The following is a 12,074-nucleotide window of genomic DNA, read 5'->3' as shown; positions in this document are numbered from 1 at the left end:
CTTTAATGAAAGATATTGAACATTTCACCACAACCTTCATTTAGAGCAGGGGTCGGCAACCCGCGGCTCTCGTGCCGCATGCCCTCTGCTCTGGCTCCCTTGAGATTAGACATAAATAAGAAGGAAAAGTATTTGTAGGACTATTTAAATGTTGTTGCATGGTTGAAAATGTTTCGTATCTTGTATTTTGAGGTGATACTGTGACACATAAATAAAAACCAAAAAGGTTTTAATTAGGTCAACTAAAATATGCGTCAAATCCTGCTACGGTCCCGCGCCAGCGCCTTTTCTTACAGGTGAATAACCTGACCCCCGGCTCCATGAGCGAACTATGGATAAATCAAAGAAAAGAAAAGTATCGGAGGAACACAGGATTTAATTCCGCGTGGACAGAGTCATATGCTTTCACAGCAAACGATGCTGGTCTACCGGTATGTTTGATATGTAGAGAGAAGTTGAAGGTGCTGCAGCCTTTACGTATCGAGGAAAAAAACGGAAGAGAAAGACAGCTGACGATCTTCAGTCATAATTCAATCAGTTAACTCTTTTTAGGGTGCAGCTATATGTTTTATTTATTTCAAAGTGGGTCAATTTTAATTGTATTTTTTTTCCTTCAAATGTGCAGAGGACTCCCCAAGTGCTGTGTTTTAATTTATTTTAAGCCTGTATATATTTTTTTATTCTCCTTATAAGAGTTATTTGTTTCTTATTATAGGTTTTATAACAGTTTTATAAATAATAAATGCAAAAAAACGGTAGTTTTTGTGAATGATATAACAATAAATACAACTTTATAAGCTATCAAATTATGTTTTGCGGCTCCAGACAAAACAAATAGTTGGAAAAGGAGGCAAAATGGCTCTTTTGGTCAAAAAGGTTGCAGACCCCTGATTTAGAGGTTAACATATTTAAAAGTAAAAAAAGAAAATGACAGCTGTCTCATTAGTCAGATGATTTTTGGCACATTTTATATTAAAAACCACTTAGGTTGGTGAGGTTTTATGGTGTCACATCATCATTTTGGCTCAGCAGTATATATTTATTTTGGCTGAAAAAATACCATACTTTAGAAAAAAGGACTTAGGATGAAACACCTATTTGAAATTGTGTGTAAAACTTCATTTTAATTCACCTTTACTATGGCTTAATGTACAAATTATTTGTAGACAAAAGAAAAAAAGAAACATAGTCAAATTATTTCCTTTTCCATTAGCTTGTGTTCTTCGTCTAACCCTCATGTCCCTCCTCTCCTCCGACCAACCTGAAGTGCAATCAATCTTCAAACCTAATGAAAAGAATGAGAGTGTCAGGCAAAGAAAGAAGAGAAAACATGACAAACAGAAAGAGCAACAGAGACCAAACACAAACAAAGGGAACACATGAATCAACTCTTTCAAACACTTTAAAGTCTCTTTATTCTCCACCTGAAGCAAGAAAGCAGAGAGGGACGATGTAGCTAGCTTATATGATCTCAACACAAGAAATTAACGTGTTCTCTGACTGATGTGTGTTGAAAAGTGCAAAGTCAGGCAATCTAAAATGCAAATCAAGTCAATGCAGATCAGGATGAAACACCTTTTCTTTCAGACGCCAAGAACGTGTCCTGGCTAAAAATTAACCTCAATCAGAGGATCTAAGCAGAGGAAGACTACAAAGATAGACAGCCTACACAGAGCGAGAAACAAGCCTTTTCCCTGTTTATATCCTCTTTTTCTCCAGATTAAACACCACACTAAATTCTCTGCACGATATAAAAGAGTGTTAGTCTCGCCTAAGTGTTTGCCCACATAAGCTCAGTGGGATCACCCTCTCCGTTTGTTCTTAGCAACACTGCACCAATGTAAAGTAGCCCCAACATCTTGGCCGGAGGCCCGTGTGAATTTTAAGTGACCTATTTGCCCACTTGTCCCTGCACATCTCCCTCCTTCTCCTCAGTCCTGTGGGGCTTGCTTATTTAAGAGGACATACACATATCAAGGGCCTCCTTTCACTGAGGCCCTGGGACAATATTTCTTATTTCCCATCTGGCAGGACAAGCCCGCCCCCTGTCACCTTGTTGCTCTATATAAGACAGCTAAAGCACCAGATGATAAGAACCTGATCTCAAGACAAGCCTGGCCATGCGGTGTAAAGTCCTCGTCCATGTCTTCCTCTTGACTCTCGTAAAGCATGGTGAGTATTGTGCCTTTACACTCACCTGTTTACAAAGGCCATATTGTTGTTTCTTCCCCTAATGACCGGGTTTGCACAGGTTTGAGCTGACCAAGGGAAATTGGAAATATTGATTCTGTGCTCTCTCGGATGGACTCTGAATGTGTAGGCTTGTAACAGAGGTTCTTTAAAGTTTTATAGTCCCTTTGTAAATCATTAGGCTGAGAAAATCCTAAAGTGGTTCACTGGGTCGGAGTTGAAATACTTGGAAAAGTACAAATGTTGGTCAGACATGTCAGTGTCAACATTTACTAGACCTTTATAATTTCTTGATTTGTTGGGACCATTACAAGAATCAGAGCATTGTGTAAGAGATAAGATAAGATAGTACTTTATTGATCCCAATTTGGGAAATGTTTGAATTGAATTATTATTTGCATACAGTGTTATAGGCTGTTACAGGATTGCTTCATGCTTTGAATTGGTTTGATAAGACTTTTGTTATTAACTTTCTGTGATATGTCAGGAATGACCCACAACTGCTCATGCAAATCTGGTTATTTTAAAACATCTTTGGGATGTATATGACATGACATGTGGTGACATGAAATGTATTATTGCAGTTTAAAATGCTTTAAAAGACAATTGTATCCCTGTTGCACAGCCCCACGGTCTGATTAAAAGCTAAATTATTATGCAAAAGTAAAAGTCACTGTTTACATCCAAAATGGCACACTCTGTAATGTTATTTCAGCTAGAGGATTCAGGGATGGTAAATAGTGGAAAGTATATGATGCATGATGTTTGTTGCCAAATAGTTGAGCCTGAGTTCTTTTATTGCCAAAAACAAACACCTAAGTGTAGCATGAGTCATGTCTGTTTTTAACACTCATTCTTTTCTTTACTTTCACACTGCTATGATCGGCCCATTTATCACACTTCACAAGAGGTGCAACATACACACTTCACCCCACACACACGTTTGACACGATACCAGCCGACAAGTATTTAGAGTACTTGTTACTTATTAAGCTGATTGTGTGGCTAGACAATACTGAAAGGCTTTATATTTACCAGATTCAAGGAGGTAGAGCCTAGTGTGTTTACGGTTTGCGCTGAAAAGAAAGAATGTGGAAAGAGTGGAACATTTAATAAAACTCAAACCCCTCACATCAGTGAGATGTTAAAAAGCAAACTGGATAAGGCGTACTCTTTGCCCAGGCTGACATGAGTGTTTGTTGTTGCTGTTGTGGATCCTGTGTTGTTCTAATGACAGGCCTATAGTCTTGTTGCTCTAATGACAACAACATTCAACCCAGTCTCACGGCATTTCGTGTTATAGTCACAAAATTAATTTAATCTATTGATTCGTGTTCACCAACATGATTTTTCGTGTCACACAGAACAATTAAAAGCAATGTATTTCTATTGGTAGTATATTTTGTGCCTGCACCACGTCTTTTTGTCCGGTCGGGTCTTGGAATACCAGAAGCTGTTTGGTTCATAAAAACATTTTCTTACTCAATATCTTACCCTAAGCCTAACCCTGACCCTTTATTTTAAATTGTATAATGTCGGAGTTTTTTTGCCGTCCGCGAGGATAATTTGTTATTATTTGGTGCAGGCACAAAACATACTACCAATATAAATATATTGCTTCTAAAATCGTTCTGTGTCAGAATACTGAAATCTGTATTTTTTTTGTATCTCTTTTTCCTTCAAATTTGTTATTATTTACATTGCTTTTAAAATAGTTCTGTGTGACACGAAAAAAATGCGAAAATCGTGTTGGTGAACACGAATCAATAGATTCATTTTGTGACTATATCACGAAATGCCGTGAGACTGTGTTGCAATATTACATCATGTGTTTACATCTTGTAGATTTTCTGATAAAACCACTCAATTGCTTGTCTGTTATCTGTTTAAACATAATTTAGCTAGAAAAAGTGTCATTCAGGAGGTATCTAACTCAGTAATGTCGCCAATATCTATCTCAGTTTGTTAAGTTAGCTAAATTAGCTAAGTTAGCTTAGTTAGCTTACATTTCTGGTCCCAGAACAGCAAGTAAGACTGTGAAAGCCAAACTCTTGCATTATTAACTGAACAAAGGTAGGTTTTATTGCTTATGGATTGAAATTATCCTTTGTAAGAGATTATTGTGTAATTCCTTCTTTCAAAGGACACAATTGCTTTGCAAGAGTTACACAATGTAACGTACAGATTAGGCTAGTAATTATTACCTGACAGCTTACGCAGAAGCGTCTTAAAAAACTGTTAAAAAAACAAAGCCGCGTTATTTAGGATTATGCTCGAACAATAACCAAATATTAAAAGCTTCATTGTAGTGGCCCTCCTGCACTGATTCAGTGGCCGGACATTGTAGAATAAATATACTATGGAAAGACTGACTTTAAGCAAACATGTATGAAAAATTCTCTGAAAAATAGACTGTATACAAGGAAAAAGAAAACTTGTAAATGTGGCGTAGTGTTGTCCCGTTTTGTCCTCTTTTTTCAGTTTCTATGTATTTGTGTATGTTGTGTATTTGTTAATGAAAAAAAGAGTTTAAAAAAACTTTATTTTTACAAAAAGTAAATGTGGTTTTGCAGAAAAGACAATCAATAAGCGATGTTTAGCAAAGGCTCTGTATTTTCTCTGCATCTAAACTTTATTTATCTGTTTACAGTGTCGTCAACTGAAATACAGGTCAGCCCAAATACAAATGCAGTCCTCCCCTGCAATGTGACGTTCCCTCAGTCTGCAACGGTGGACAAAATTGAGAAATCTCTCATCAATGTCAGCTGGATGAGTAACGGCTCGGACATCGCCTCTTCTAGAGAAACAGTGACGAAGATAAAGGAAGGCTTCAGTTGGGACATCAGTAATTTCGTCAATGGAGACTTTTCACTGACCGTCCTCAGAGCTGGACTCAGCCTGCAGGGGGTGTATGAATGCACCGTCAGCTACAACTCCACAATGCTGCACTCCAGCAATGTTACATTAAATATTGTTGGTATGTTATTGTTCAGTTTTTTAGATGTATTTGCTCATTTAAAGCCAAAGTTTGGGTTGGTTCAAGTGGGATCCTATGAGGTACTTATCCACATTGCCTACAGTCGATGAAAGTCAACATGGCCCTTATTTGCAGTGATGTATGGCTGTGTACAGGAACAGCAGTAAAACATATTTTAGCCATGAAAAAAGGGCTACACAAAAAAACAACATCAGTACGCTATATTTGGGATGTTTTCATCGCTTTATCTTGCTGACATTGGTGAATCCAGACTAATCAAAGCCACACAACACAAGAGACAGAAATTATGTTTTTGTCAATGGAGTCTGGCTTTGATGAGATAATATTCAGTTTAAAAAGGGCTTTCTCACGGCAACTTAAAGCAGGGAAAATATTCCATACGTTTGCTTTAACTGATATTGATATCTCAGATGGGCCTTTCTTGCATTGCTGTGCATTGCTTTGCTTCTGTGCTTGTACTCTTGTTTGTTTCTCCAATCTGTGGCATGCATCCTGCTAATGATTGTAGGTTTGCACCTTATACAACCTCACTTTAATCCCACTAAACTATCCCTTAAAGTGCTTTTTTGAACGGAACAAATCAGCACTTTTTACCTCAATTTCTTTCACATCTTCTCCTTTAGCTTCACCAACCCTGTCAGTCCCTCAGCAGTGGGTGGTGTTGGAAACAGAAAGCCAGCTTAAATGCCACGCAGATGCTTTCTATCCTCCTCCTGTGTCTTTCTCCTGGACCAGAGATGGGCAATTGGTTCAACCTCCCCACCAGGTTGAAGGTGAACTGACGTCAAATGGGTTTTACACGGCTGTGGGCAACATGACCTTCTACCCATCCCGCGAGGACCAGAATGTGACCTTCGGCTGCATAGTGTCACATAACAGCAGCTTTCAAGAGCTGGATTTCCAACTCAACATCACTTGTGGGTGACACAAGGACACATCACATTTTTATTTCATGTAAAACCAGAGTAACTACTTCGGTCCATTGATACACTTCAAACTATGCGAACAGTTAAAATGTAATTAAGCTTACGATGAAGCCAAAATATTTGAGGAATATTTTCTTTCTCTTCAGATCTTCCAGCTGTTAAACTTTCTGCCGTGTCCTCACACTCCAGCAACATTCCCCTCACTCTTTACTGTGACTTGGAGAGTTTCTACCCAGAGGAAGTGTCCGTGTCCTGGCTTCAGAACGGCACAGTGCTCCCTCAGCCCCCCGACACTGAGCAGAACCCCGATGGGACCTACAGAGCCAGACACTACTACAATTTGAGCCCCGAGCAGAGGGGGCAAGGGGGGAAGGTGGAGTGTGCAGTGAACCAACCTGGGGTGATGCAACCGATCAGTGGCTCGGAAAACCTGGAGACACTGGACCCCAAAGGTACAAGACTTTCTACATTTGTATAGGTAGAGTGGATTCAAGGAACAGGTCACACCCATTTGAGACAAGCATTCTCTCTTTGGAATATGGAAGGTTAGATGGATTGTAATCAGATGCCGGAAACTGTAAAAAAAAACAAAAAAAGCATGGAAGTCTTGCTGCCCAGTAACTACACTTTTGTGTTTTTGAGGCATATTTTTGCAACTTTTTTGTCTTTTTCTTGGTTTTATTTAAAGTACCAATTTTCTTCTTCTCATTTCTCTTAGATGATAATCCCGTTTTAAATAAATCTGCCAAAGCATCTGTGGCTATGATGAGTATTTCCATCGTGCTGGTGTTCCTGCTCTGCTTTGGCTTTTCTTGGAGGAGGAGGGATGGTGAGACCCCACTGTGACCCTTTAAATTATAACATTATGATATGAACATGTTTTTTGTTGATTTATTTGAAGGCTAGAGAGCCAAAAAACTTTGGGTAACATAATCATCTTGTTACCACTTACTGTGATTCATATTGAAACCCCGATGTGGGGAGAAACACATATTTAGTAAGTAAGGTTATTCCAAAAACACAGGTACTTTGTTCTTAAAAAAGGAGCCCTTGCCCAGCAGGTAGTGAGTAATGAATGCCTTGAAATTATATTGCACAGTGTTGAAAGCAAACCCTGCAAATTATTGCATGATTGCTGCTACCTCAGCCCCCCTTTCCTCCCACTGACTTCTGTATATTTCTTCCCCTTCAGAGAAACAGAAGTCTCTGAGTGTGTCAGGCATCATCCTCCCTCCACGTGTGATAGTGGGTCACAAGGGCAGGGTGACAGTGAGCATTCAGGGTAGGCGGGTGGACCGAGTCGAGACAGTTTGGTTCCTCAATGAAAGCCCGATTTCTGACACGTCAATCACAGGTACAGTATGAGAGATTCCACACGTCCAGATAAAGAGCGGTTACTTGGAAATCCTACTTTGACCCTGTCTGACAAAGTTTGCCAGCACAGCAGAAGTTTCTGATTACTGATTTACCCTAAAGAAACACTTTTGGGAAATCTGCTTTTTTACTGTCTTTTTGAGAACTAAAATACCACACCAATGTCTCAATTTGAGGTAAATATGATGCAACCGGCAGCAGCTTTTACCAAACGCTCACTGGTTGGCATATGTATCTTTTCTATTTATCTAGCACCAAACCGAAAACAGTAAGACAACAAACTGTGTTTTTATGTATGTGCCAATCTATCTTGAATTGGAATTCCTATGAGGTCATCCAGCAGACACATATTTCACATGTGTTTTGTACAGATTAAACAAACAGATAAAACCTGTCTAGGGGGTTATCTTTTTAATCTTTGGAGACAGCCAGCTGGTTCTCTCTGTACCCAGTATTTATGCTAAGCTAACTCCTTTAAAGTGACCACAAAATCTAAAAAATCGAATAAAAAAACGAAATCTCACCTCTAGTGCTGTTTATCAATCTTATGGTTTGAGTTATAGAGTGTTGGAGATAGCAGGAAGTATGCATTTACTCATGGATGTTAGGCCCTGACTGTACAAGGTGTGGCATCCTCTTCCGTTAAGCAGTAAAGTTAGTTCTAGTTTTCCTGCTAATTCAGGGAAGCCCATTTGCCATGAAGAGATGCACACTTTCTATTGTGCTGTGATACAGTAGGTCTATAAGAGAAAATACTTCATAAACGAAACTACTCTCAATAAAGTCTGTTGATTATCTTGAGTATAAGGTCATGATTTCTGAAAAGAGATATTGCTGTTGAGTTTTTAAAATCTATTGTTTCCTGCTATGAGCACCTCAAGCCTCTTGCAAAATGTAAATGTGTTTATGTCAAAATATTACATTAAAGTGAATGATGCCACACAAAATATATTTTATTTGAGTGGCAACTTCTTTTAAAACATGCTTTGTTTTCTCTTTTACACATAATTCTGCTAACAATTGACCATATTACACACATAGGAACCTCCAAAGCTAACTTTAACTGCCTCTATAACCCGCTAACCACCATCCATCTGCCCTACGGTCTAACTCTCACGTCCACAGCCTCAGAGAAAGGCCCTCTTCTGTCCCCCAGAGGAGAGATGGGCTACTACAAGCTGCACACTCAGGGACCCCTGCACTCATCTGGAAGTGATACTCAACAGCTGATCTCCTCGCTCACCTTCATCCCCCAAATTTCCATCCACAAGGGTGCCGTTTTGAAGTGTCAGGTGTCCTACATGGGCAAAGACAAGATCGTGGTGGAGAGGGTGTCAGAGAAGTTTACAATCCTGTGTAAGAAAACACTTTCTTTTATTCATTTTGTCTCTGATTTTCTATAATGTCCACCATTTATGGATGTTTTTGGAAAACTTTGTCTTTTAGCTGCCCCAGAGGTTTCAGAAATCCAGCTTGCAGAGACACCAAATGACTCTGGTAAAGTTTATCCTTCTGCTGTTGTTCAATAGGCTATGTGTAAAATATTCCTGGTTGTGAGAAGATACATCCCTGTAACTTCTGTCTTCCAGATGTCATCAGTATGACGGTAAGGGCTTCACATTTCCATCCGGACGTCATCACCTTCCGCTGGTTCTGCCAGGGGAGTGAGCTGAGACCCGTGGCATCCCAGGCTTCGTCCTCCCCTCAACCCAATTCAGAAGGCTTCTTCTCAGCCTCCAGCCAGTGTAAACTGCCCCAGAGTGAACTGGAAAAGGGAGGCACTAAAGTGTGGGTCAGTGTCCACCACATCGCCCTGAAGCAACCAGTCACCCGTGAGACCAGGGGTAAGAAACAGGAAAAGTGACACAATTAAACAATAAAAAAAAATAATAATAATCTTACATCTCCACTTTATCTCCAGGCTTCATGAAAAGGCCGTATGTGTCTGAAATCGTTGGCTCCACATCTTCCCCAGAGCAGACCCTTGGATGTGAGATCACAGATTTCTACCCCCCGAACGTATCAGTCACCTGGCTGAAGCTCAGGGAGGGAGAGCAGGATGACAGAGAGGAGGAGGTGATAGAGGGAGAAGAGATGTGGGGCCCCGTTCAGACTCAACCGAGACTCTACAGGGCCACAGCCACTCTGAAGAGAACGGCAACAAATCAGGACAAAAAGAAGAGACAAGGAGGGATTATTTGTAGAGTGGAGCACTGTTCCCTACAAGAGCCTATTGAGAAACTCTGGAGCAATGTTGACATTGGTATGGATCATTATAGGCACTTGTAATGTCAACAACCTTCGATGTTGTATGGAGAAAGAAGAAAAGAATAACACCTGCTTTTATTCTCTCTCATTCACTTCCACCTATGTTTGCATTCCCTCAGTCGCTCCCGCCATTCCTCCAGCGATCTCGGTCTGTTGGAGCAGTGAAGGGGTCGGGGTGTTCTCTCTGCTGTTGAAGGGAGGTCACCCTAAGGTCAAGTTACTCTGGGCGGCGGGAGGATCCACTCTTTCACCGCTGGTTTCCAACGAGACAGAGGAGATAGGAGACGACGGACAGAGGGAGATGAAAAGTGTGTGTGCCCTGGAGAGGTCCACAAGCCTGGCCATTCAGATGAACAAACAGCCTGAGAGAAGGAGGAATGGACATGCACTAAGTACGTGTCATTACTCTTTTTAACATATATAAAGAATTTATTCAGAATTCCTTTTCTCTGGTGCCATTTGCTCTACTTGCCCAAACTTGCCAATGCAGTTCATCAAAAATGTGTTATACAACAATCTTATAAATCAAAATGAGTTTACTCTACATAAGGGGTCCATCAATTCTGTCAAAACAGTTGTCTTTTGTGGCTTTTGAGAATATTGAGAAGCCTGGGGAAAGTATGCCAGTTTTAATAGTGGGCTATTCTACAAAGTTGTGGATTGGGGTTTAAAGATAATTTTTTTAGAAGATCTAATGTAAAAAGCTGTCCCCGATGCATAGTCCACCCACTGTTGTTGACTTTTTACCTTACTTTTATTGATCTTTCTGTACAAGTGTCACAATTTCTATTTAAGTGTCTACTGGTGGTAAAGCGTTGAGTAGTTGCAAAAAAAGGCAGTAATAATTAAACAGAAAAGTTTAAAACATTGTGCAAGAGAGGTTTGTAGACTGAATGGATTATAAATCTCCTTTTTGAGATATCAGAAGTCATACTTAAAAAACAAAATTGATAGTTAAAACAAAGATTGCATAATTCATTAAAGTTTCGTGATTAAGCAGTAATACAAAATGTAAAGCAATGTACTATTTCCATCGGAATGCTGGCTATTTTCGTCTATAATCTTGTTTTACTGTTTACAGAAACTAAAGCTGCCGTCACAGACCCTGACGCTGAAGGAATAGAGTACATTGATGAAAAAGTGGATGTAGAGAACAACAACATAGACAGGGACGAGGACACACAGTCAGAGGTGGACGAGGACAGTGACAAAGAAATGGAGGAAGACCCGGGAGCGCTGCACATCAACAGGGTCAGCGTGAGCAAGACTCCCAGAGAAAATGAGAGGGCACGTTTGAGAGTCAGCCTGGAGATCACACACCCTGCACTCAAGCTTCCTGTTTATCGAACCTGGACAGGTAAAACACTGCAAAAAACACATTTAAATGTACATGCACACCATAGAGACTTCAACATTTAACAAAAACACAAAGCAGGAAATCTAAATGAGCCAATCGTGATTTTAATGTAACAGGAAGTTTGTACATGGTCTTTTTTTAAACTTTAAATCTTGTGTCTTCTCTTTTTTCAGAGCCCAATGAGGAAATGTCATCTTCCGCATGAAACCTCTTATAAGTGCCTCTCTATTTTATAATGCATAATATATCTAATATAGAACTTTAGTAAGGTAGTAATCAAGTTTTATGATATCCAACTGTCTGATGAGGTGGTTTTGATCAAGCATTTTTGGTTTTTATTTATTAGTTTTGTATAGTCTTAATCAGTCATCCATTACTTGTTTTTTCTACATCTTCATGATTTTTTTAAATGTTCATATTTTTGTACAAAGTATTTTACAAGAATAATCAATTTCTGTGGATTTAGTTTATAAATCTGCATAGAAAAATAAAACAATTTCTAGAAGAAATGTTTCCTTGGCTTTTTGTTTTTGTATGAAAAGATTCAACAGGCAGAGATACTATAGTGCTCTCTGTTGTTGTTCAACCAATGAAATGACTTCTCATTTTAAAAATACACTTCTGTATTTTTTCTGTTGCACTCCGACCACAGGACTGTCACTTCACTGCGAGCAGAGGAGGTACTGCGTGGTTGACCCGAGTATTTAGATATTGTTTAGTTTAGAACTTCCTCTTCTCGGAATATCAAATACGTTTACGGTTGTCGATAAGTGGAAACATACATTTCACAAAATCGAAGTTTTTATTCTTGGTATATTGAATACGTGTTTGCATTTTGTGTCCTGTAAATTCTAGCAACTTCCAGAAATAGTAAAGTGTCATGTTTTTCTTTCTTCTAAATACATATGCTACATGACCAATAAAAAGCCATCTTGTTGTCATGAACAGACAGTTATAGTAC

The 12,074-nt window shown here is 39.4% G+C and overlaps 1 protein-coding gene across 2 annotated transcripts; it reads left to right on the top strand.

Annotated features, from left to right (window-relative positions):
- The first annotated feature begins 1,954 nt into the window (after positions 1-1,954).
- Positions 1,955-11,593, top strand: LOC104953241 (uncharacterized). 2 transcript variants are annotated; one of them, XM_010780163.1, is made up of 13 exons: positions 1,955-2,172; positions 4,841-5,167; positions 5,812-6,105; positions 6,261-6,566; positions 6,833-6,943; positions 7,307-7,468; positions 8,614-8,844; positions 8,935-8,985; positions 9,078-9,332; positions 9,410-9,751; positions 9,876-10,148; positions 10,838-11,113; positions 11,287-11,593. In XM_010780163.1, exons 1-13 carry the CDS (start codon positions 2,121-2,123, stop codon positions 11,316-11,318), a joined length of 2,712 nt encoding a protein of 903 aa, XP_010778465.1. In that variant the 5' UTR covers positions 1,955-2,120; the 3' UTR covers positions 11,319-11,593. The 2 variants fall into 2 exon arrangements, with proteins under 2 accessions (XP_010778465.1, XP_010778464.1); XM_010780162.1 differs by having other exon boundaries at positions 8,530-8,844.
- Positions 11,594-12,074: the final 481 nt, after the last annotated feature.

Source organism: Notothenia coriiceps, unplaced genomic scaffold (genome assembly GCF_000735185.1).
Source record: "Notothenia coriiceps isolate Sejong01 unplaced genomic scaffold, NC01 NC01_scaffold00021379, whole genome shotgun sequence".
In the NCBI taxonomy this organism is placed as follows: Eukaryota; Metazoa; Chordata; class Actinopteri; order Perciformes; family Nototheniidae; genus Notothenia; species Notothenia coriiceps.
The sequence above is the reverse complement of the archived record's forward strand: the minus strand, read 5'-3'. Positions and strand labels throughout refer to the sequence as shown.